Genomic DNA, 25,424 nt, shown 5'->3' on the forward strand with positions numbered 1-25,424 from the left:
GTTTTTAAAGGCTGTAACAATGAGATTTGGTCTGCACCATCCCGTGGGTGTGTGACACCTCTCTTACCTTGTGGTTGCTTGCGGTCCCCTGGGAGCTCACATTTCGAAAACTGGCACTTTTGGTAACAAAGGTGACAAATGAGTAGATGCAGGTTCTGGGGTGAAGCTGCAGCTGTGGTCAGGAGCTGGGAAAGAGGACAAGAGAGTGGCCCTGGCCCTGCTGGAGGAACACTGTAATTCTTGTGGAGAAACAGTAGAGTCTTACGCTTCTTAAAATTTACCTGAGGTATTCCTGAGTGTGTATTTTTCAATGTAATGTGGGATTCTTAACCCAGCCTAGCAGTGCTGCCCAGATAACTGCTAGGAACACCTACAGGACTCACGAGGAGGCTATTTACAGCCTCATACCTGCCTGCCAGCCTTTGGAGCTTGGTGCCGTTCCCTGCAAGATCCCTGGCTCTTCCTCCCATGGGTGACTCTGGCAGGGGGACTGGCTATCTGGCCTCACACCCCCTGTGATCCCGTGGCGTGGTTTTTTGTGTGTGTTCCTTCTAATCCAGGCCAGGGCAAGGCTGTTAATGTCTTTCCTGGTGTGGTGAGCGTTCCCCAGGCTCTGCCTGCTCCAGCTTTGCTCTCAGCCACACCTCCAGGCCCCTGCTGATGGAGACAGTTCCTTGGTGCCCCTTGGGTGCTGGTGGGGTGGCAGTAGTGGAGAAGAGAGCTCCAGCTGGCTGGGGTCACGGCGCTGATGGCTGAAATAGGGCCTGTGGGGAGAAAAGGATGGAAATGAGAGACTTCTGGAGCCGATGCGTGCATGGTTGGTGAAGGAAAGGATGTGGAAAGGATGCCACAGAGAGCAACGGTGGCGATGAGTGGCGATGCTACCATGTGAAGGAACGGGGCTGGGGGCACTCAAAAGGGCCCTGAGCACCGGGGAAGGCTGTTGTGGGGTGGCGATGAGGGGATTGTAGGGGAGCAGTGCCAGGCTCAAGCTGCACAGGGCGATGCGTGAGGTGCTCGAGGGGTCTGTGAAGGGGGGGGGGGGCAGCGCAGAACCACCCCTGAGGGCCACGTAGCGCCACGAGGGGCTGCGGAGCTGCGACAAAGGCCGAGGGGAGGGATCGGGGGGGGGGTCCCTGAGCCCGGTCCCGTGAAGGGGGTGCCGGGGGGGGGGCTGTGTGTGTGTGGGGGGGTTCCGCCGGTTCCGGTTCCGGCGGGGCCGGGGCGGGCGGGCAGGGGAGGAGCCGGAGGAGCCCCGAGCCTGCGCCGTGCGGGGCGGGCGGCGCTGGGACCCGCACAGCCCGGGGAGAGAGGGCACCGGGAGAGGGGGCGAGGGGCGAGAGGGGGGCTGAGGAGGAGGAGGAGGAGGAAGAGGAGGGAGGAGGAGGAAGCCGGGGGTCGCGGGAGGAAGGCGGAGGAAGAGGAGGAGGAGGAGGAGGGGCAGGGGCAGGGGCAGGGGCGCCATGGCGGCGGCCGAGACGAAGATCATCTACCACCTGGACGAGCAGGAGACGCCGTACCTGGTGAAGCTGCCCATCCCCGCCGAGCGCGTCACGCTGGGCGACTTCAAGGGGCTCCTCAACCGGCCCAACTACAAGTTCTACTTCAAGTCCATGGACGACGACTTCGGGTGAGCCCCCACCCCCCCCAGGCTTTGGGACACCCCCCCCCTGGTTTGGGGAACACCCCCCTCGGTTTTGGGGACCCCCCCCTAAAGGGTGGTGGCTGGGGGTGGTGCCCTCCCATCCCTCCCCAGCACCCCCTTTTGGGGCTGGGCGCCCCCCACGCACCATGGGGAGGGGTCCCCGCTGTGCCCCCCGCTGCCTGCGTGGGGCTCCCCCCGGTTCTGTGTCCCCCCGGTGCCATCACCCCCCCCCCCCCATTGTGTTTTAGGGGGCTTTGCATCTCCCCCAGGGCTCAGGGCCACGTTCCCTGCCCGGGAGGGGGGCTGGGGGCAGCTGTGCTCTCCCACCATCCATTTTGGGGAGCGCCATCCATTTTGGCAGCGTCCCCTCTCCCCCATCTCCTTGGGAGGAGCGGGGGAAACGGGGCCGGCTTTCTCTTCCCGGCCCTGAGCGCGGGGCGAGAAGCCCCCCGCTCGGACCCTGGGGCAGCCCCCCAGCAGCCCCCGTCCTCTCCCATCGCTCCCTTTTGTGATCATGCCGGGCTCCTTCCATCGCGTGCGGAGGTGAGGTGGGCCCTGCTGTGCCTCGCGCCAGCTTTACGCGGGGCCTCCGTTGGCTCCCACCTTTGTAAAGTCCCCCGACCGCTCCGGGGAGCGAGCGTCACGTGAAGCCAGCTCCCGAGACCCTTTGTTTTGCCCGAGGTCTTCCCACAGCTGACTCTCCTCTGGGTTTTTTTTTGCACAGCCCCGTCCCGGGAAGGCAGCCTCCCTTGGCTCCCGCAGCGTGACCCTTTCCCATTCCGAGTGGGATTGCAGCGGGTTGCGTGAGCGCCTTCCTTTCCATTTTTTTTTTTTTTTTTTCCCCCCTCCCCTCTGAAGATTTAGTGTTTACACTAGGTCTTGCGGATGGAGGCTGGGGCTGCAAAAGGCTTTCAGTTTTATAGCCTTCCTAGTGTCTTCTCGTTGCGCCAAATACCTCCCTAGGCTGCGAGCTTGGCTCGTACCGTAACTTAAACAGGGCTGGGCCTGTTCGGGGCTTGGATGGAAACCCGTGTGGCTGCCTCAGCAGGGGGTGCTCTCCCCTCTGCAGCCCAGCGATCCCGGTGCCCAGGTTCCCGTTAGCTCGGGAGGTGCCAGCTTTTCAGATGAGGCTTGAAATTTGGAGTCGCTCCTTCGACCGCAGTCTGGGATGCTCAGCCTCCCGAAATTCCTCCTGACCCAGCGGAGAGCTCAATAGCTTCCCCGTGCTCTCCAGGCCGAGAGGAGCCCTCGTTTTCCATCCGTTTCCCCCGCGGGATCAGTTGTCGGCGGATGGTTTCCTGTCCCTCAGCTGTTGAGCAGCGTTGGGTGCTACGAAACAGCTGCCTCTCCCTGGCGCGGAGGGGACCGAGTTTCATTGGTGGGAGAAGCAAATTCTCCGTGCGTGCTGTTTGTAAACAAATGCCTTGGGATCCTTTGAAATGTTGTTCTTGAAGGGAATTCAAGCTTGTCTTGAATGAAACATTGCCATGTGGGTGGGAGAGCGTCTGCAGAACTATAAACAAAGTTTGGTAATAAATAGCAGCGTCTCGAGCCGCGAAGAGGGGTCTGGTGGCAGCAAAGTTCTGTCTTGTGCCTTTTCATCCTCTGTTTCTTTAAGGCTCCGTGAGAGGAGGCAGATGGTAGATTAATGAAACTTGAAGATCAGGCGGCGTAGGGAGTTCTTGTGGATCCTAGCAAGGAGAGGGAACATTGCTCAGGAAGACCCAGCGAGGTTAGATGGGTCAGAAATGCAGGAGGGGAGAGTTGGCTAGGACAAAGCTAACTCCTAGGGGAAGAAATGCCCTCTGGAAGGGAAGGTGTGTGCAGCCCAGCAGCTGCAGAGGTCTTTTTGGGCTGTGTGGAGGCTGTGTGTGAGCTGCCCATCCCTCAGTGAGGTCCTGCAGGGTGAATTGCATGGTTTGGGCAGCACGTGCCGAGGCCTCACGTGGAAAAGGGCCCTCGTGGCGGGGTGCCCAGGATGCCCCATCAAGAAGGAGGTGTTTGGGTCTCTGCTCCTGCCCAGAGAGCTGAGGAAAGGATTGGTGCTTGGCTGGAGCTCGCAGGGAAACGGCCAGACCAGTCCAGCTGCCGCATTGTCTCCGAGAAGCCCTGCAGCCCCAGGCAGCACTTGAAATATTTCAGGCTCCCTGGTAATTGGTGTCCAGGAGAAAGCAATCAGTCGGGCTGCGGGGATGGGAGGGCAGGAGGCACCTCAGCTGCTTGGTAAAAGCCTGTAAATTTATGAGTGATTAGCGAAAAGCAGCAAGATTAATGCTGGCTGTGTTCAGCCAAGGAAGGGCGTTGTGTGTTTGTGCCTTTATCCCTCTGGCCCCCTCTCCTCGAGGTGCCCTCTGTGTCGGGCAGCTGATCGACGAGGGGGCAAGATCCTACAAAAACATTGTAGATCCTTTGGCTTGCGCATTTCTGTAGTGCTTGGAGCTTTTGTGGGGTCCCTGTGGCACGAGGCGAAGTTCTCCCTGCGACCCAGCGTTGCTTCTCACTTCTGCTGCCCAGGTCGATTTGGTTTCTCCCTCTTCCTCCTCTTTCCAGGCTGTGCATCTCCAGCCAGGCGTTCCCTTCAGCTCACCCCATCCCCAGGGCAGTATCACAGCCGCGGTCTCGGTGTGTGGGATTTTTCATTCTTTTGTTTATCTTGTTAATATTTGTTTGCTCTGAGAATCAGGGCGGTGATGGAGCAGCTTCAGTGTTTACATCTCCTTGGAAATGTGAACTGAGGCTCCCCAGGGTGGCTGTGGGGCTGTCAGGCTATGCCAGGAGCTAATCCTGGTCAAAGTGCTCGGTCCCAAATCACGGGGACACCAGAATGGTGCCACATCTAGGCAGGAAGGAGGAGAAACGAGAAGAATTAACGTACCTGGTGGTGGGGAGAGGAGGTGCGAGCAGCAGGAGAGCCGCAGTGTTTCTCTGCCTCAGCAAACAGTCGGAGGATCCAGCCTGTGCCCGGCTGTGTGGAGCGGGGACTTCAGGTCCTCTTGGAGCTGAAGCTGCTTTCTGTGGATGTTGCTTCACTGGGAAATGTGGAGATGTCCTTCGGCTGCTAAAGTTGGAGAAGGAAGGTTTTTGTCTGCAGCTGGAGTCCTTTTAGCCAACGTTTTCCAGGTAAAATCTGTGCGGTGCTCTGACTACTTGCGAGATCCGAGTTCCCCACCAAGCCACGCGCAGGCTTTTTGGGGAGCTTTGGGCAAGCTTTTTAATTCTTGCCTGTTTTCGCTCCTAATCTGTGCAATGGAAGTTTTAACAGAGCTCCTGTGCTCTTGTGAGCTTCTTCAGCAGGTGATGGTGTGAGTCTGAGTGCTGCAGCTCCATAGCAGCGCTCTGATCTCCAAGGTGTTAGATCTCCTGGGGATCTGTGTGGCCAGGAAGGGAACAGCCACGCTGATGGGTCGTGGTAGCGTGTAGTGTGTTGGGACGTGGGCTTCAGAGATCTGTAAGCATCCCTCCAGCCCCTGTCCCCCATGAGAAAAGTCACCTTCTCTGCGCAGCACATCTTTCCCCGGGGCAGATCTTTGTGTGCGTGCTTCCCCCAGCTAACTGCTGGCTTCTCATCTGGCCATGTGGCTGGTGCAGCTCTGAGGACGTCCATCACTTGACCTGTGGTTTCTTTTGGCTCTGTTTTTGACTTGCAATTGATGCTACTCGTTGCTGTTGATCAAGGTGTTCCCACAGGGGCTTGCTGATGTTTAAGTAAGACTTTTCAAAGCAGTTTCAGTTAAACGAGTGCAATTTGTGCATCCAGGTAAGTCCCTAGCACCTGGCGTGAAGTTCTCGCTCCCTTGTCTTGCCACAAACCCTGGGGTGCCTGTAAACCTGAATTTCTTCAGCGTGTGGACAAAGCGCTTGGGTGAAGCATCTCTTGTGATCGTTTCGCTCATCTCCACTTCCCTCAGACCTCTTCCAGGCAGGAGGGAGCAGCAAGGGACGTTTCTCCTGCAAGGGGACCTCCCTCCCTCACCTCACGTCCTCGTCCTGCGTTTGGGAGGACAGCAGAGGCTTGGGCTGCAGCGGTGGGATGCTGCTCCTGACTGCAATCGCAACTTCAGAGCTGCGGCGAGCTCTCCCTAGGTCTCAGCTGTCAAGCGAAAATTGGTATCGAACTAATCATTAGCCCGGTGTCTCATCCAGACCTGCTTAATTATCACCTGCTCTCCACAGGCGGGTACGAGGCGGTGATTAGGGCGATGCTCTGGAGGCAGAACAAAGCGGGCCCTGCTGCAGTTCCCAGGGCAGGGGTCAGATGCCGTTGGTATTTGGCGACCTCATCTCCTGCACATGTGCGCTGGGAAGCGCGGTGACGCTCGCTGAAAGGCCGAGTGATTTATTTTTATTGCAGGATCTTTTTGAAATCGATGCCAGCAGTGACTGTCCTTCTGGCTTAAAGCGTTTTGGAGCTGGGGAGGGGATCCTAAGCTTAATAAGCGGTGTCAGTCCTGCAGCAGTGGTGAGCTGCTGGCCTGGTGCCCCTGCCTTCCCTGCCAGCTTTTTGTAGTGGGAGCTGAGGGAGGGGGGTTTATTTTGCCTTTTTTTTTTTTTTATTCTTTTAATTTTGAACTGGAAACTTTGCTGTCTGCAGAAGACCTTTGCTTGTCCCATGCTCCCGGCGGAGAGCGCTTCCATGTCATCATGGATGTCACGCAGGGAGAGGTTGGCAAGGAGTCCGTGCTGAGGCTGTGAGTGAGCTGAAGCTCCTCCAAAACCGTGCGACTCCTCTGTACGCCCGCTCCCTTTTGCTGCCTCTGTCTGACAGCACCGGCCCCGCTGTGAGGTGGCCATCACTTCTCTTCAGCTCTGGGCCAGAAGGCCAGCAGATAGCTCATCCCTGGGGAGCAGGGAGGCCTGCTGGGTCTTGAGGGGTTCCCCAAATTGATGCTGGAGAGGCGAGAAGAGCTGAGGGAGATGGAGATCCATGCTCCTGAACCCGTGGTGGCCTTGCATGCTGCTCCTTCTCCGTTTCTAGAAAAGAGAAACAGGTCCAGCTTTCAGCTCTGTGTCCAAAGTGGCTTGCCTTGTGAAATGAGGTGGGCTCTACCATGTACGTTTCCCTCCTCGGATGGAAATGTCACCTGGCAAACTGACCAGAAGCTTGGTCCCACTCAGCCACGCGAGAGACCGCAGCACCACATCTTTCCTTTGCCCTGCCCCAGAGGATAAATGCCCCAGAGCTGGGACGTGCCCGGGACACTGTCTGTGCCTGGGGTGTCCCACTGGTGCCGGAGCTGCTCCTGGTCGTAGCTGCTGCTGCAGAGTGTCCCCAGGCATGGTGGCGGTGACCTGTGGCGGTGACCTGTGGCGGTGCCAGGGCTGGGGTGCACGTGGGGAAGGTTTGGTGGTGGCGTTTGCTCCTTCCCTGGGCTGTGCCGGGAGCTCTGCTGTTCGGAGCCGGCCGTCACGGCCCCGTAGGTGCCCGGCTTTGTCTGCTGTGGTTGGAGCCGTGCTCGCCAAGGCCAGGCTGGCTGATGGCAGTGCTGGGTGATGGCAGTCCGGTGGCAGTCAGAGCCTGGTTTCTTTGCCCAGGGGTGGCGTTCTGAAAGCCAAGTTAGCCAAATTGGGCCGCGGACCAACTGCCCTCGGGCCTCGTCTGTACTATGCAAACAATGAAGCTCTACAACAGCTATTGAACTTGTTTGCAGCTAGAGCTGGTCAGAATTTTCTCCTGAAATATGGTGTCGTGTCGAAGCCAGCATTTTTCTTAGAGAGGTATTGTTTTCAATTATGTTTTTGATGGGAACGTTTCTTAATTTTATCCGCTCTTGTTGTCTCTGGAGAAGCAAAAAGGTCAGGAAACCTTTGCCTATCTGTGAGAGCGAAGCTGTTTTGGTGCAGTTCTGTGCGTTGAAACCATTTGAAGGGCTCTGTTTTGAATTCCTGCACAGAACAGAAACCTACCTTGATGTCGCAAGTGTTGTCGTGAAGTGAGGCTGTGTGCCCTGGCTGTCTGCCCCGCAGCTGGGCACACACGGTTCGGTCTCTGACATCAGGTCAAGCACCATTAAAAATGGCTCAGAAACTGCCTTGGGGGCTTGGCTTGCACGTTGGTCGCTGTGACAGGAGCTGTTGATGATGGAGGAGGCCACTGCCCAGTCTTCCAGTTCCCACCCAAGTGCAGATTTAAGCATTTCATCTAGAATCTGCCCGTTCCTGAAGCCTGGGTCCTAGCCTGCCTGCACAGCGGGTGCTGGAGCTTCCCAGTGGCAGCACCAGAAGTGACCTCGCTTCCCTGGTGGCTGTGGGTGAGAGCAGGACCAGCACCTGGGGACAAAGTGGCCGGTGTTGGACTCTGAAGGAAGGTGGTGGTGTACAGGGATGGAGGCTGAGCGCTCTGAGTCCTTTAATGAGTCCCTCTCCTTGCTCCCTGCCTCCTGCACATGGGATTTCCCCACCTGCCCTCCTAGCAAACTGCTCTGTGGCTGGCCTAGGAAATGTCCAGGGCTTATTCTATGTCCAGATCTTACCACCACGGTGAGCTTGGGGATGCTCGGGGCAGAAGGACACTGTGAGAATAAGCAGAGAAAATGGGGGTCCCCCATTAGCTGCATGATGTGTTTGGCTTCAGTCCTTTCGGTGGGCATCCAGCCCTCCATCCTGACCTGGAGGCTGTGTGTGGGGAGGTGTAGGGAGCATAGTTAAAATTCCTCGAGTCCTTTTTGAGGCTCCTTGTGCTGGAAGGAGTGGGAAGCCTCTCGCGTGTCTGCGCGGCGGTTGCTGAGCTGCTCTGAGCCGAGGGTCTCTCTGCTGTGCTGAACTGCTGCTCCTCCACCCTTGACTGCATCCAAATAGATAGAACAATGTTGTGGTTTGGGATATTTGATCTGCGTAAAAGCCCGAGAAGGAAAGCTGGGCCTGCAGAACGCAGCACAGGCCGTGCCTGCAGGAAACTGCCTTCATGTTGTCACACCAGCTTCGCATCGCGGCGCGCATCCGACGAGGCAGCGGCCGGGGCTGTGTGTTTTTGGTGTTTCCCATTGATTTCCTCCTCTGTCCATCCCCTGTTTGTTATTTGGAGCCTGCCCTTCTGACCTGCGCTGGCTGGCTGGAGGTTTTGCACAAGGGGGATGTGGCACCACGTGGCTGTGTTGCTGCAGGGCCCCTGGGCCAGGTCGGTGGGTGAGGGAAAGCTTCATCCTGCTGCTGGCTGCCTCGGGGAATTTTTGAACCAAATCCTTTCGTGAAAGCTTTTGGGGAGTCACTGAAGTGAGGTACAAATACGGCAATTAATCTAATCGTTGTAATTTTGTATGTTTTTTTATATAATTCCATAGTGGCCTAGGAGAACATGGAGTTTTTGGCTCGTGAGTATCGCTGTCTGCACAGAGCTGCTTCGGAAAGCTTGCGGAGCTGCAGCGTTCGTGTCTCCCCGAGCCCCTGCTCTGAGGCTCTCGGTTTCACTTGTTTCCATCGCTGCTGTTTTTGTTGTAGCAATAACATCGAGCCCGTGCAGGAACGGGCTGAAATTCTCTGGAGGCTTTGGCAGGCAGAGATGCCTGATGCTGCCCTTCCTGTGCCGTGTAATCCCGCACCGCAGCGGAGGGCTGGGGCTGCCGTCATTGTTGTGCCAGTTATTTATCGAAGGAGACGTGCCAGAGGTGGTGTTTTTCCAGAATAACTATCGAAGGCAGCAGAAGCAGCATTTGGGTACCCTGCTCTGCTCTGTCTATGGAAGAATTGATCCTGGGAGCTGCGACTGCAGGGGGGAATCCGTGTCTGGTCCTGGCAGAGGACAGGAGCTGTTAGGGGCAGGGCTTCCTCACATGCCGTGGAGCAGGGATCTGTTTCTGGAAGAGCTGGCACCGGCCGCAGTGTGGGCAGGCTTTCCTGCTGCTTTTTGAACTGCCCCTAGTGTTTTGAGGGGAATTCACGTGCTGCGTGGCCCCTCTGATGGCTGGCAGCTGCTTCTGGGGTACAGTGAGGCTCTGCCGGAGGGGTCTGTGTTTTGGGAGCTGTGGCTCTGCGTGGATTATCTCAGTGGGGATGCTGGTGCTGGCACATCAACTTGCCCACAGGACTTGGTCCTTGTCCCTGGGCATCGCTCTGACCTGCTGGACACTCACAGTCCTTTTGTGCCTCCCTGCCCATGAGCAAATCGGTCGTCCCCTGTGTGCCAAACCCCCGGGTCGGGCTCAGATCTGCACTGAGCAGTGTCAGAAGCGTGACCAGAAGCGTAGCTTGGCTGCCTGACGGGATCAGCCAGGCACAAGGCTGCTGCTGTGTTTGGCCCCAGGGCTCAGCAGCTTCTCACTCAAATTGAAGCTTTTTTTTTTCTTCACCCCCCTCCAGAAGCTGTGATGGGTATGCAAACTCTGTCCTGCAGTTTGCATACGGCTAACGAGCTGTCCCGGTTCCTTCAGCCCTGCCTAGCTCAACCAGTATTTTAGTAGTTTAGTGCCATTCACCCAGACTTGCCCGTGGGCCCAGCTGGGGCCCTGCTGTGCTGGAAACCTGTGCTGGGGCTTGGTGCAGGAAGTCTTGCCGCTGCATTGTGCTCGCTCGTTTTAATGTTTTCTCAATGACTCTGAGAAGGGTGGATTTCCATGGCCCTAGCTGCACATCAATCCCCTGTGGCAGGCCTTCCTGTTGTCTTCGGGAGCTGGTAAATGCACCTTTAGGTCCTGAAGGGGCTCATGTGAGATGATTTCCCTTCCAGACAGAGCTGTGGAATGACGTCAAACTCTAGGTTACATAAATCCAGCTATTCCCAGCCTGGGCATCCTGGTAGGAGTTTCAGGAGGTGGCTTCACCAGCCTCGAAGGACCTGGGAGCCCTCAGCCTTGACTTCGGGACCCTCTGCAAGCCAACATTTTGAGACGTGTGGTGACTTCTGGAGGTGGCTGGCCATTAACTGGCCTGCGGTGCAGTTGCCGGAAGGTTTTGGATGGTGTGTGGCAGGTCAGGCCTGGGGATTTGCAGTCAAAGAAAAGCAGCAGCTCTGGGCTGGCCTCCGTCCCACAGTGGTGGTGCGTTGCTGTGGTGCTGCAGAGCACCGTCCTCTTCTGCATTGTGGGGGAAGTTATCCTCTTGTTGGAACAGCCACTGATCCCTGGTGTGGAGGCAAGTCGCGGCAGGATCTGGGCTGGTTTCTGTACATGGCACCTCGCAAGGTCTCCTGACTAATGCCAGTCATCACTTCCAGCCAGGCTGCTGAAACGCATGAGCCTCGCTGCTTGCAGAAACGCCTTCCTTCCAGATCAACACCATGGCCTGCACCCTGCGTCAGCGAGCCTCTGACGCTCCTTTGGAGGAGTCCTTGGCAGACGAAAGTCTCCTGGCTGCCTAGAAATCGCCTTGTCCAGGGGTACATCCATCCGGTGTCAGGAGTCCTGCGGGCCAGGCCTTTCATGAAGAAAAGAAAGAGAAGCGGGAATTTCCATTGCGAAGAATAAACCAGCAGCAGGGTGGAGACAGCTCACATTTTCCTCGCTTCTTGGCTAATCAGATTCCTCTTAATTTGCAGTAATTGATTGGCTCCTGCTTTACAGCTAGCTGTCACCCGATGTCTGGGCCTCTAGTTGAGAGGGTTGTGTGCCAGCACTCGCTGCGTTTGGTTGGGACGGGAGCATCTTGTCCTTTCCTTCCAGCAGTTGAACAGTGTGTGCTTGTTCGCTGGGTGCTGACTGCAGGACAAGCACTGCTGGCCTGGTAAATGATGCTTGGTGGGAGATCGAGCTGCTCATTGCGTTGTTCAGCCCTGCGTCTCGAAAGGAGTTCGGTAAAGATGGATTGATACTAGCTGAACTAAATGAAGTATATAAAGCGCTACTGAAATATTCTCTGTTCCCTGTCTGGCTGTACAGGCAATTTCTTGTAGCATCCCCTGCACTGATGGCATCAAAAGCAGGAGACCAGGTGGAACAGCTAGCCTTCCTCTGCCTCGGATTGGTTTTCTCTAAGGGTAGACCAGTTGTTTAAACCATGGTTCTTGTGCTTTGCTTTTCTCCAAGTTGTTCCCTGCAAGCTCTTCCCCATTTTGTGGTGAAGCGAATATTTCAGGTTTTGACCTTTATCCAGGACCTGAAGGTGAGGAAGGAACAGGACACGTGTCATTGACCTAGCGATGGTCAGAAGTGGTTCTTAAGAGCATTCAGCCTCCCTCATGCTCTCTGCTTCCAGCATTTTGGGGCCAGAGGGATGTAGTGCCACTACTTGCCGTTTCTTCAGGGTGCTGCAATAGCCTGGGATCAGGGACAAAGTTCTGTCTTTTGCTGCTAAGCAGCTGCAGCTCTGAAAGGCCCTTCTTCGCGTGAGACCTTCTCATTGTCTTTGGCAAATGTTTTGTGGTAGAAGTTAACGTTTTGAGCTTTATTAACTCCCTGGTGTTTTTATAGGGGTTGTCCGTATGGCTGATAGACCCAGTTAGCAGAGATGTTGCCTTTGGTAGTGCAGCTGGGTGTGAGCAGTAGGTGCAGCCATCATCTGTTATCCTCCAAGGCCCTTTCTTCCCACCAGGTAGGACGCTGGGCAGGTTTCCTTGGGAAGCTCACCCACTTGTTTGTGCCAGGAGAGGGGAGCGTGAGCTGGTGTCTTGAGGGCAGGACACGTGTGGAGGCTGTTTTGTCACCTCCAAGGGGAGATGTGTCATTAAATACAAATCGTTAGCATGACAGGGGAGTGAACCTCGCTCCTCCCCGCAGACATCTGCCTCGCTCTGTGCCTTCCCAGCCCTGCTCAGGACCAGCAGGGAGGTGCTGGGGGAGCAGGGGGCTGGTGCTGGGCAGGGCTGCGGTGCTGGGAGCCCGGACAAGGGGGTGCTGGTGAGCAGCTCCCTCCTTCCCCAGGTGTGCGAGCCCAGGCCTTCAGACCTCGTTTCCCACCCTCCCCCTCTCCCCGTTTTTCCCCTCTTCTCCTCTCCTTGCTCTCCCGCTGAGTTGATGCTTTTCCAGGAATGAGCTGTACTGCTAGCCCAGCACATTCCACAGCGGCAGCGCTTTTTTGGCAGGAGCTTTGCCTGCCGTTAAGAAAAAGCAGGACTGACTTGGCGTCCCTCAGCCGAGGGCCAGAAAAGGAAGGCCCGGACCCACCTTCCTCACGGGGCACGCAGAAGCCTCCCCCATGCATTGTGCCCATCTCCTTCATCCCATGTGTGGCAGCGGCAGGTCCTGGCATCGTGCTGAGCCCCCCACAGCCCCCCAGGACCCTTTTTAGCTCCTTGCTATCAGGCACAGTTGTCTCCATAGTGCCGAGTCCCTGGGCGTTGCGGGGAGCCTGCTGCTTTTCTAGCTGGAGAGGGGCGGGTGATGGCTGTGGAGAATTGCAGGGAATTCCCTCTGGGGCCTGGGGAAACCTCTCCAGCCTTGACAGAAGAGTTGTGACCAACAGAAGTGTTGTGACCACTGTGCTGGCTGTCCTCAGCGAGCCCTTTGTGTCCGCCCTCTGCACGGGCCCTGTCCTTTCTGTCAGCCATGTCGCAGCTCCGTGCCGCGGGCTCTGCCCGATGTGGCACAGACCAAGCCACCTCCTCGCCATCAGTGTGAAATATCAGTGCCTGCGGCAGGATTTTTGCCCTGTTTTATAAACATGTCCTTCCAGCTGAGGCCTTTTTGTGCCTGATTCCTGTCCCACCTTGACCACAAAATCAACTTTTGGTCACTGCTCTGCCTGGGGGTGTCTCAGTTCCCCTGAGGTCCTTCCTGCGGACATTTTATCTCAAATCTGCCCTTCTCACGAGGAGCCCTTGCACCTCCTTGCACCCTCGTGCTGTGCTGCGTAGGCAAGCTCTCAGAGCTGCTGAGGAGCTGAAATGGAGCTACCGGAGCGAGGAGTCTGGCCGGGCTTCTGCTGGGAGTTCCCGTTTGTCCTGATTTCCAATTCAAAGAGCCTGAAAGTGTCACTGCACCTTCAGGGGCCTGGAGCAGGCTCCCTTTGATGCCGTCTCTGAATGGCCTTCTGGGGGCTGCGGGGGCTGGAAGCATCGCCCAGGATAGGATTAATTCCCTCCTGCAGCTGGGGTGCTGCCCCCTCCCTGGGTCGAGGCCCGTCGGGCTGGTTTGCAGAGCAGAGCCGCAGCCAGATGGTCACTGCGGAGATCAAGGCGGGACGGGGCTGCCCGCCCTTCAGCTCCCTTTGAAATCCAAGTCTGGAACTTTGCTTTGATAAGTCCTGCTCCCCGGCAGGCCTCGTTCCCAAGTGCCATTCCTTCCCCAGTCCGTGGGCTAGGTGAGCAGTAGGGCTGTCCTGTCGTCCTCCACCCAGTGACACCTGCGTGACTGAGCACAAGTCTGGCTGGAGCCAAGCATCTCCTGGATATGGGGGCTGTGCTGTATATCCAGTGTGTTAATTAGATCTTGGGGAAAACAGTTGCCATCTTAGATGTCTGTTCAGTCCCTGTCCTGTTGACCATCAAGGGAAGAGCACAGCAAGCTCTGGGGTGCACGGGGAGGCTTAGGAGCAGCAGTGGTGAGTGGGGTTGAGGGAGGCTGGGCTGGTTACAGGTTGAAAATGACGGGCTATTCTGTGCTTTTGCTCTTAGGCACCGTGTCTCTGCTCCTGAGGAGTGCAGGTAGTAGCTTGAAATGTGATCTGCTCCCTGAGAAATCCTCGTAAAGCACCCTTGGTTTGTTAGGAGAGCAGAGGTGACCTCCTGCTCCATGCAGAGCTGTGTTATCGCTGTGCTAGCAGGGCGGTTGCTTGGTGTTTCTTGAAAAAGAGCCCTGATACAGAGGGTGCTGCAAGGTTGGTCACATTCCCACAGGGATCTGGGGTGTTGGGTGTACAGGCAGGCAGGAATGCCTCTGGGGAGCGGGGTCTGACAGAGCTAAAACACCCCCAGATCTGTGTTTCTCTTCTTACGCTGCTCTGAAATAAAGGCACGATGGAAAACACTGTGTCTGAGGATTTCGGAGGGAAGATAAAATGGGAAACAACAATCTCTATTTACCCTGAGAGAGACCTTCTCACCCCAGTGCACTGCACGCTTGGATCCTATGTTCTCCTCCTCTGCACGGAAGATAAAAATACAGTGAGGAAGACCCAAAGACTTGCCTGGCTTACGGAGACAGACACCTCAAATCCTCTAATCCTGTTTGATGCGTGCTGCTTGCCTGCGAAACCCAAGGTCTCGCTGATACACGTGTGATCGCTGGCGTATGTGTTCTTTGGTTGGACCTGCAGCCCTTGAGGGGATTGTATCCCCATGGGAAGCACGTGTCGTGTCTGGGCTTAGTCTAACAGGCGAATAGTTCGCGTCTGAAATCTCAGCTCTGTTGGAGAATCGCCCTGTCCAATTTTCTCTTCTGGTGAAATGGCTGCAGAGCTTTTGAATCCTGAAGAAGGGAGAGGAGGGGGGTTTTGCTCCACAGCTGGGCGATGCTCACGTTTGGATAGTAACACATGAAGGTGTTTCCTTTTACTGTTCGGCATCATTCATCTATACAATCGTTTGGAGACGAGACATCCCTGCCCTAAGGCGTGTGTATTACAGGTCTGGAAAATGAGATCACATTTTTGGTGTGCAAATCTCTGAAGCCTGTGCTATCAGATAGGAACGGCTCCTGATTTATTTATTCTTTCTGTGGTTCTGTGGGGTGCAGGAGATGGGGGCTGTTAAGGTCATAGGAGTGGCCTATGTAAGCTGTGCGCTTTTGGGGGGTTGTAAGAGGAGGATAACTTCAACACTGAATCTCTTTTTTTTGTGATCTTGGAAGAAATGTCACTGTTCTGTGAAGTTTTTTAAAGAATTGAATTAAACAAAGGAACAGATCTTTTTTTTTTATCTACTCTGCTGGTTTTAGATCTTCTTTTTAATCTGAAGTTGTCACTGCTGAGCTGTGCTCTCAACCTCTGCACCTCCCCTGGTAACAAAGCTCCTTTTCATCCTCGCCATCAAGATGTCTGACGTGCGGGAGGGATTGCTTCCCTTCTCCGGCTTCTCCGTGCTGACCCCCCCCACCCCCTCCACCTCCAAATTCAGCTTTTCGGAGTTGCAGGACTCGCCATATCCTGCGATTCTCCTTTCTGAGCATCCTCCCCCTTAGGTAGACGAGCTGGGGGACGGAGTTGCCAGAGGCCAGCAGTGACCGCTGCCGAGCTGCGGCGTGCATCCAAACCCGAGGCTCAAACCCTCCCACCTGAGCCTTTGTTAAAGCCTCCAGGCTTTCTTCTCTTCCCCGGGCACGGCAGCTGCCGTTCCTCCATCTTAGCTCTTTGTCAGGACCCCGCTGTGGCTGGCGGGCCCTGCTCAGGAGGGACCTGAGCTGGCTGGAGCTCGCAGCTCCCTCGTATCCGCAGCCTCGCCTGGGCTGGAGGCCACCGAAGGGAGGCTGGAGCGCGGCAGCTGCACGCTGCTAACCTCTGCGTGGCCGGGGTTTCTCTCACAGCATTCTCCAGGGCAGTTTTTTAGTGCCTCCTTTCTCTCCTGTACCCGCTCTCTCCCTTTCCCCACCTTCCCTTCATTTCTAGGATGTGACCGTGTGCTATCAAATACCCTCTCGTTTCCTGAGCTGCTCCGGGACTCCCTAGAGAAGGCAGCTCCTACCCGCCCGGCTCCGCGTCCTCCTTGCCGGAGCAGGAGGGGAGCTGGCAGCGTGGCACCTTCCCAGCCCGCGGGGAGAGGAGCCGCTGGCTTTTCCGGAGCAGCCGGGATGGGGCGAGGGCCGGAGCTGGGTTTCCTCCCCTCCCTCACCGCCCTTCCCCCTCCAGCTGCATGGGAGCAGATGTGCTGCTTGTGTCAGCCCTGGCAGGCCCCGCTCTCCTTTCACCAATGCTCTGCAAAACCCTGAGCCTGGCTCCCGCAGCAACCAGAGCCTCGTCCCCTCCTCCCCCTCGGCCTGGCCCCGCGCGCAGCCGCCCCCGTGTCACTGGGGATGGAGGCTGAATCATCCGCCCACTCGGCCTGCCTCGCAGTAACCCTCCCTCTTTTCTCTCTCTTTCTCTCCCTCCCTCCCTCCCGCAGGTCTCTTTGTTGGAAAATTCAATGCAGATGAGCAGTTGGGGCTGCGGGCCGGGCGCCCAGCAGCACAGCAGCTCGGCGCGGAGCTTTGCTGCCGAGGGGAGGTCGGACACAGGCTTGCCCTGGCCGTGCTCGGGCTGCCTCCCTCCAGCAGGGAGCTTTCGCTGGCCCTCTGTTCCCTGCCACGTTACGCACACCCCCGGCAGGGCTGTGAACCCGTGGGGAAATGGGAAACCATCGTGACGGATGGTAAACTCAAAGCAGTCCCTCGGAAATCAGCTTTGGGCAGATGTTTTCCCTGGGTCGCGGGGGCTCGTGCCCAAACGGAGAGGTTTTTAGGGATCCAAAAGAGCTGGAACACCTCCCGGGGCTCCTCTTTCGGGCTTCCCATGCCCAGACCCTACAGCGGAGGGCTCTTCCCAGCAGAATCGCAGGGAGGTTTCCCCACATGGCTGCCTCCCCGTTGCAGGAGGAGAGACGTGGCACCGCGCACAGCTCCCCCAGAGGCTGCTCGGTCGCCGGCTCCTGCCGCGAACCTGAAGTCCTGCTGGTGCCAGAAGCGTGGCTGGAGCGGGGTGCCGAGAGGCGGGGGCTCGGCCGAGGAATGCCGGCCACGAATAGCTCGGCAGGGCGCGAGGAGTGCTGACGGACGGGAGCAGAGCTGCCCGGAGATTGCAGCTCGGCATGTGCCCGACCCCGGCCCAGTGCTATCAGCTTTTGCCCTGCAGGGTCTAAATATAGCAATCGTTGGGATCCACGGTGATAAACAGCACAGCGGGGGGGGGAAAGGGGGTGCTTCGTGGGGCCAGGAGGGGAGAGAACTGACCCTGGGGATGTCTGGGGTAGGAGTGGGGGTAACGGGAGCGACGAGCCACCCGTGCTCAGACAGGAGCTGCTTGTTCTCCATCAGGCACCGTGGTCCCAGCCAGGAGGGGGCTGGGGGTGCCTCCTCTGTCCCCACAGTGGGAGGAAGGGCTCCGTTGTGCTTAGGGTTGGTCACCCCGACCCTATGACTGTGTCACCCTGTCCCCGCGCCCACAGACGGGACTGTGCATCCCAGAGCAAGCAGCGCGCAGCGCTGGGAATTGGCCCTGCCTGAAGCTCTCTCTCTAGGAATTGGACGGAGGCCAGGCTACTGGCGACAGCATGAATGGATGCGAGCGCGGCCAGGCCAGGGTGCGTGCCTTGGGAAGCGAGGAGACGACAGCACGGCTGCCTTGGGAAGGCCTGGGAGCCACCGGGGACGGGCCTGAGGGGGAGCCTGGATGTGCTGGGTGCTCAGCTCAGCCCGCGGGGCTTCAGGAAGAGGCTGGCACAGGGATACTGAAGGAACATTGGGCTGGCAGGGTTTTAATCCAGCCTCGCTGCTCCTTTCCTGCTTTTCCCCGCTTGTTGAAGGAGAAAATGGCACCGTGTTGGGAATGGGGCTGGACGGCTCAAGCTGCTCACCATCCCTGCCCTCCTGGGGGTGGCTAGCGTTTGCCCATCCCTTTGGCAGCCCCCATTTCGGGCAGGGTTGGTGAGCCCCCGCTGCCCGCTCCCTCTCGGCCCGGAGACGCCGCTCTGCCGAGCCTGCGCAACCCGTGGGGCTGGCGGGGTGGGGCGAGGCTGCTCCCCGCGGCCGGCTGCTGGAGCCTGGTTCATTTGCCTTCTGCTGGTGCCCTGGCGAGGTTTCCTGCCCCGTTTTCAGCGACTGCTCAGCTCAGTGGGGAGCCCGGCACCAGGTCCCACGGGTGTCGGCGTGCTGAGCCCCCGCGGCAGTGGCCGGGCCGTCGGGGGCGATGGGTCACAGCTCCGGGTGCCACAGCTGCGTCCTCGTCGATCCTCCGTGAGTTGGGGACTGACTTGGGGACCTTGAGAGCTGCTGATGGGATCCCACCTCTGTGCGCTGTCCCTTACGCTCTGCTGCTTTTGTAAGATGCGATTCCCCTTTGTTTCACGTTCCTCCTCTAGTTTTTGTTCCTTTTTCTCTTGGATTCTTTTTCCCCCCAACGTAATCCACGCACTGCTTAGTTACTACATGGCTTTCTTTAGCTATAATGCATCAAACTACTTTAAACATAATTTGGAATTCGAATTTAAGAAATACCCCAATCTGTAAGCAGTCTTTGCATTAAATAAAAATGCTTGAAGTGTCGTCAGTTGAGTATAAAGGAATAGGAGCTTGCTCAAAAAGCCTCCTTTGCCATTAAATTTGCCTTATCAGAGATGGTATTAATTGTATCTGCTGCATTTACAAGTTGCTTTTGACTGCGTACGCACTGGGGGAGAATTTATTTAGGTGCCTAGCGATACTTAAACTGGGAGGAATTTCATCCTCCAAGCGAGCAGATGTTTTTAGTGCTGGGGGAAGAGAAATCTCCGAGCTCCCTTCGCTGCGAAGAGGCTGTTTGTGTAACGCAGGAAGATGACACTGTGGCACAGCTATAAAGCTCGATGGGATGTTGCAATATGATGTATGTAATTAAACAGCGACAGTACCATTTGGGAGGCAGCGTGTTTCATGCGTTTCACTTTCATCTGCTGGAAGGCTCTGGCAGAGGCTGTGATGATTTCAGATCTTTCTAAAGAGGTTCAAATTATGTGTTTCTTTGGAAATAAGCAAACTGGTGGGAATACGGATCTGAGGATTTTTTTGGTTTTTTTGGACTGATTAACATATCTGAGGGCAGAACAGCTGGGTGCACCTGGGGGAGGCTGTTCTGCCCTGGGTTTCTCCCTTCCAGCCTGGTAGTTGTGGCTGGGGACGCAGAAGGGGCCGTGCAGCCCCTCTCTGCACCCCCAAATCCAGGCTGCTTGTTGTCGGGCACAAGCACCCCGCGTTCAAAGGGGAAAAACCTCTGAAGCTCCGGCTCTAACTGCCTGCTCTCCCTCCCACAGGGTGGTGAAAGAAGAAATCTCAGACGACAATGCCAAGCTGCCCTGTTTCAACGGCCGCGTGGTGTCGTGGGTAAGCGAGTCCCTTCCTTGCCTTGCTGCCTGTTTCTCCTCCCTCCGTTTGATCGCGTAGTGCCAAGCAAAGCACGGCGACCTCTCTGCACTGTCGGAGTGCTGACTGCCGTGGAAGCTGATGGAGCAGATTACCCTGCTCCAGCCTCTCTGCTGGAGGCTGAGCCGCGTGCTGCTGGGTCCCCCAGGGCCGGGCAAGACGTGGGATGATGCCTCTGCGGAGAGCTCACCGTAAGGGATGCTTTTGGCAGAGGTGGTGGTCCCAGCCTGTAACCCGTGTGCCCCTACGGCAGGGTCAGCTTCCCAAGGAAAGTCCCGCTGCGGTGACTGGCGCAAAGGGCTTTAAGTGACTCTAGTGCTGGTGAAGCGGACTGGATTTGGCTGCCTTGAAGACTAAAGGTACTGCCTGGGCAGCTGCAGGACAAGCTTCTCCCTCCGTGCCGTGCCATGCACATGCTCTGCCCCCTGCCCGCATGCCTGCCTCAGCCCCAGCGGGGACCCTCTGTTTGGGGGAGGAGAGGGTGTTCATTCTCCATGGCCCGTCATCCCTTTTTCCCCGCTGCTGAGCTGCAGTTTGTGCTGATCAGCGTGTGTGCATCAACCCCAGGAACACAACCAAGCCCTGGGTGCCAACAAACAGCCCATAAACAATGAAAAATCTCCAGCCTCTTGCAAATCGGGCTGGGTGAGACCTAACTACCTCTGTCCCTGCATCAGACAGCAAGGTCTCACCAGTGGTGAGGGTGCTGGGGTCTCGAGGCCCCTGCACAGAGCGGCCGTGCTGCGCTGCCCTCCCTCTAGCGGCTGTAGGACCCCTGGCAGCACGGCCTGGACATGGCCCCAGGCATCTCCCCGCTCCTCCATTTCTGTTTTCACGTGCTCTGCCAGAGCATCCCAAAGGCTCCAAGCCATTTCCGTCACTTTTTCTTTATTTTTTTTTTAAACCTGGCATGCTTTTCGTTGCGCTTCACATCTCCATGCAGCTGCCTGCCCTCATTGCAGTGGCTTTCTGGGGCCGAGGGCTCGGTGCAAGTGGCACGGGCCCAGCACGGTTTGTTCTGAGCTGCCTGCAGACCATTAGGGTGTGCTTCCATTTGCCAGGGCACCGTGCTGCTGCTGCAGCAGCCTCTGAAACCCTGGCTGCTCGTTGTGCCTGGGGTCTGTGCTTCCATCAGTGCTCCTGCACGAAGGGTGACAGCAGGCTCAGAGCCCCCTGTGCACTGCTGATGAACCCTTTTTCTCTCCCTGCTGGGAGTCTCCCTGTCTGTGAGTGCTTTGGGGCTGGGGGAAGCACTTGCTTGTGTCAGACAGGCTGGAACGAGGTTATTTTAGGAGCTCGGTACTAATTTTAGCTAGAGGGGGAGATAGGGGCTTGGGGCTGAGCAAATATTTCCTGACAGTGAAAGAGGCAGGAGGAGCATGGGGTGGTTGTCAATACCTTCCCTGGAGGAAATCCCAGCCCCAGGAGGACGGCAGGAGCAGTCCCCTGCTCAGGACCACCTCTCTCCTCTCTTCTCCTCTCCTCGGTGCTGTTTGGCAGCTGCCTGCAGCTCCTTCCCTCCGACCGGATTTATTTGCCTGGTCTCAACTCCAGCACAGAGCATTATCACTTTTCCCTAGGCGGTGCCAGCCACTTCCAGCATCTCCTTTCCCCCCGTGGCTGCCGGAGCAGGGACGTGGCCCTGGGGGAGTGGGATGTGGCCTGGGAAGGTGCCTGGGGCTCGCTGGAGGCAGGGAGGCTGAGCTGGGTGTGAGACCAGAGCTGGTTCTCCAGTTGCAGGGCAGGAGCTGTCGGGCTTGTCCCGGGGCCTGCAGGACGAGCTCCTCAGCTTTTGTCAGCCCCGGGTGCTCTCTGCCCTGTCTGCTCCCTGGGCTGAGGCTTTCTTGGGGCTGCTCTGTCTCCCTGGCACCCCTGTCTCTGTTCCCAGCGCCTCCCCAGCAGCAGAGTGTTCTCCCCTTGCCCCGTGATGATCTGTGGGGTCCCTCCTCAGCACATGCAGGCATTGCACTGAGCGTTAGGGTTTGGGCAGCAGCTGTCGGCTCCTTTCCAGCCGATACAAATGTGTGCAGAGGTCTGTGTTTTGAAGACATTTGCCTGTCTTCTGAAGGCGTTTGTCCCCGTGCTTGTCTGTGCTGGGAACAGACAGGCACAGGAGTGAAAAGACACATTGGAAAGTTCTTAAAGATGGAAATCAACCTACCCTTGCTGTTGAGCTCTAGCCTTTCCCCAGGGACTTGCTCCCTGGCTTAAGGGAGGGCGGGCTCCTTTCTGGGCTCTGTCAGCTCTGCTGTGGAGGTCCCTGAACGTCTCTTATACAGAAAAGGCTTTTCGTTGCTTTCCTGCCCTGCCCGATGTGAATTAGCCCAGCACGGTGCAGCTCAGAGGTGGGGGCAAACCTGCATAAGGAGTGATTTTGGGGGAATCACTTCCCCACGAGCTCAGCTGAGCAGTTTCATCCCCTTGGTGAGCCCGTTCCTGCAGGAGAAGCTCCGTCTTGTTCCCTGAGCCCTGAAAGTGGTGAGCCAGAGACACGTGTAGGTGAGCCTGGGCTGCCTCAAAGCACAGCCAGTAGAAATTGTTCCTGTTTTTTTGACCATTTTTTGAGTTTCTGCACCAGGGAAAGCGCTGAGCCTCCCGGCAGCTGGCTGGAGGCAGTGCCCAGGTGGCGTAGCTGGGCACAAGCTGAAAGTTTGCACAGGATTTGTGGAAGCCAGAAAAAAAAACACACACATTGGAGTATTCCAAAGCCATCCTCAGCCTGGAGCTGTTACCCCCAGCTCCCACGGGCTGGGAATGTGAAAGCCCTGCTGGGTCCCAGAGCCTTCAGGCCAAGCTGTGCTGGTTGAAGTGGAAGAAGGAATGACCGCTAGCGGTCTCTTCCGATGGAGGCAGAGCTTGGGGATCCTCTGCTCGCCACGAAGACATGTGCTGAGGTTACCTGAGTTTAGGAGCTGTGCCGTGGGGGTGTGCAGGTGCTGTCGGTCTCTGCGCAGGGCTGTCAGCCTCCTGGGCCTCGCTGCTGGGTCAGGGATTGGCGAGACACAGCAATTCTGGAAAGGATTGAGGGAGAACCTTGCTACGTGCTTGGCCTTTCCATACCCATTCCCGGGCATCTGCTGCTGGCACTGTCAGAGACGGGATCCTGGGCCGGACAGGCTCTCGGCCAGCTTCTCTGGCCACTCCTGCAGGTGTTTTCGCCCTCCCTCAGCCATGTCATCCTCTGTTTCGTCCCCCCAGCTGGTGTCTGCAGAGGGATCCCATTCGGACGCGGGGTCGGTCTGTGCCGATAACCAGACAGAGCTGCCGCCGTCCATGGAGCGCACGGGAGGCATCGGAGACTCCAGGCCCCCCTCTTTCCAGTGAGTTACCCAAACCCCTGTCCTGGTTCTTACGGGACCCGTGGTGGCTTTGCTGTAAAGTGGGGTGGGAAGAGCAAGGGCTGGGACGCTGCTCCCCGAATTGGCAGGGATCACAGCCAGCACAGGGAGGGTGGCGGGGCTGGGAGCAGCTTCCAGGTGGAGCTGTGTAATTCAGGGAGCAAGGATGTGCTGAAAGTGGTGCAGGGAAGCTGGCAGAGAGGTCAGCTTCTCCTAGCCCTCTTCCTTGCACTCATAGGTGCTCTGTGATTGCTCCCCACCACCTCTATGCCTGTCCCTCAGAAGGGGAAAATAACTGATGGCTGGGGACACATGCTAGGTGATGGAGGGAGCCTGCTGAGGCTGGGCCTGGTTGGACATTTGTTCCTTTTCTTCATTGCAGCCCTAACACTGGGGGGAGTCGGGAAAACTTGGACAACGAGACAGAGACAGACTCAGTGGTGTCATCGCAAAGGGAACGACCTCGTCGGAAAGATGGGCCTGAGCATGGTGAGTGCTGGAAACGTGGCAAGAGCCCTGCTGGGGCATGGTGTGGGGCACCAGCTGCAGACACGGGGCAGCTCTGTCTGCTCTGTAGATCCTTCCCAGCACAAAAGGGCCTCAAGTTGGAGGCAGGATGTGACCCTTGCGTTGCATCAGAGCTTGGTGATGAAACCCTTGGGGGCAAAGGAGACATCTCCTGCAGAAGTCTCAGGGGCAAGACAGAGACAGCATATCCTTACTCCTTAGTTGACAAGTGGAGCGTGCTGTAGCCTTGTCACGCTGTGCTGCTCCTCGCTCTGCCTCAGTTCAGCTGCAGCAGTCTTCTACAATTTTAGCAGCCTTGTTCCTAATGGCCCATCAGTCCTTTCTGCCTCCTCTAGTGGGGTAGATTTGGTAACCCACAGAAAATGTATCTGATCCCAGGGTGGACTCAGAGCCTGGCTGTACTAGATGGTGTCTGATGGCCAGATTAATTCTGAGAAGGTTTCCATGAGCCCTGCAGAGGGGAAGGGGGTGTTTCCCCGTGGTCTGTCTCAAGCACGCTGAGTCGTCTTGTTTCACAGCACCCAGGGTGAACGGTACAGTGAAGGGAGAGCGGCGCCGAGACCTGGGCGGGTACGAAAGCTCCTCCACGCTCATGAGCAGTGAGCTGGAGACCACCAGCTTCTTCGATTCCGATGAAGATGACTCCACAAGCAGGTAGGAGAGCTTGGGTTGTGGCAGAACACTGGTTTCCCCCTGCCTCTCAGCACAGAGATGCCGTTGCAGGGCATAGAAATTCCAGGCTCCTGCATCCATGCTCAGGCTTGCTGTCATCTCAGAGCTCACCCAGCATGTCCCCCACAAACACACCCTTCTCCTCTTCCCCTGCAGCTCTCTGTTCTGTGTCCTTTTCTGTGACTTTCTGTGACTTTCTGTGACTTTCTGCCACCACCCCAGCAGCAGAAGAGCTGACTCTGGCTTTTGCCTCTAGGTTCAGCAGTTCAACAGAGCAAAGCAGCGCTTCCCGTCTGATGAGGAGGCACAAGCGACGCCGGCGGAAACAGAAGGCTCCACGCATTGAGAGGGTACCCAGGGGCTGTGGATCCCGAGGGAGGGCTGCTCAGGGCAGGGTGGGCTGCCTGGTGGATCTCTCCACTTGGTGCTCCAGGGCTGATCAGGGTTACAGCTGTGTTTGCTGTGGGCGGGTTGGATTCAAGCAGTGAGATTTCATAAAATGCTGCGGATCCTTCAGTGGGGCCAGTGTAGCCCAAGAAATGGGACCACAGACCTGGCTGTGGAAGGGTCGTAAGGGCTGTGCTGAAGTCCTTTAGCTCTGCAAAGCTCCCAGCGTGAGGCTGGAGTTGTGGGTTGTGGCTGTGGTGCCACGGGGGGCAGGTGGAAGGGGCTGGGATGGTACCGAGGCACCACAGGACATCTTCTGTTTCACTTCTGTTGCAGTCATCGTCCTTCAGCAGCATCACAGACTCCACCATGTCCCTGAACATCATCACTGTCACGCTAAACATGGGTGAGTGGGAGCTGTGCCTGCAGTCCTTCCAGGGCGAGGTGGGGTGGGGGAGAAGGAACTGGGGAGGGGGTGAAGAGAGCACATACGGGGAGGTGTGAGGGATGGGTTCCGTAGGAAAGTGGCTTGCCTTGAAGCAAAGAGCTTCTTAAAGAAAGAAAGAGTATCTCAAAGAGCTTCTCTGCATCCCAGGAGGTCTCGCTGGGAGGGAGAGGGGTGCAAGTGCCCATTTTTACTACGTGGTTCATCTGAAGTTAGGGCTGCCTGGTGCCTGCTGCTTTCTGGTGTCTTACTTCTTTTCTCTTTCCATCCCTGCAGAGAAATACAATTTCCTGGGCATTTCCATTGTGGGACAGAGCAATGAACGCGGGGACGGAGGCATTTACATTGGCTCTATCATGAAGGGCGGTGCTGTGGCAGCTGATGGCAGGATTGAGCCAGGAGACATGCTCTTGCAGGTACTTCACGCCCACGTGCTTCCATCTTTGAGGCTGGGAGAGCAGCAAGAAAAGACCCAGAAGCCTCCCTGCGCGCTCTGGCAGGCTAAAACCCAGGAAGCTGCTCTT

The 25,424-nt window shown here is 57.1% G+C and overlaps 1 protein-coding gene across 2 annotated transcripts in view; it reads left to right on the plus strand.

Moving 5' to 3' along the window:
- Positions 1 to 1,448: 1,448 nt before the first annotated feature.
- The window catches only part of DVL3 (dishevelled segment polarity protein 3), a 29,863-nt gene continuing 5,887 nt past the window's right edge, over positions 1,449 to 25,424 (plus strand). For both annotated transcript variants that reach the window (XM_082767298.1, XM_082767299.1), the window contains exons 1-8: positions 1,449 to 1,630; positions 19,422 to 19,491; positions 22,729 to 22,850; positions 23,251 to 23,357; positions 23,915 to 24,050; positions 24,325 to 24,418; positions 24,792 to 24,861; positions 25,177 to 25,316. In XM_082767298.1, coding sequence (XP_082623424.1) covers positions 1,464 to 1,630; positions 19,422 to 19,491; positions 22,729 to 22,850; positions 23,251 to 23,357; positions 23,915 to 24,050; positions 24,325 to 24,418; positions 24,792 to 24,861; positions 25,177 to 25,316 — 906 coding nt within the window. In that variant the 5' untranslated portion in view covers positions 1,449 to 1,463. The remainder of the gene's footprint in view (positions 1,631 to 19,421; positions 19,492 to 22,728; positions 22,851 to 23,250; positions 23,358 to 23,914; positions 24,051 to 24,324; positions 24,419 to 24,791; positions 24,862 to 25,176; positions 25,317 to 25,424) is intronic.

This window comes from Aythya marila (genome assembly GCF_965140915.1).
Source record: "Aythya marila genome assembly, chromosome: 9".
NCBI classification, from domain to species: domain Eukaryota; kingdom Metazoa; phylum Chordata; class Aves; order Anseriformes; family Anatidae; genus Aythya; species Aythya marila.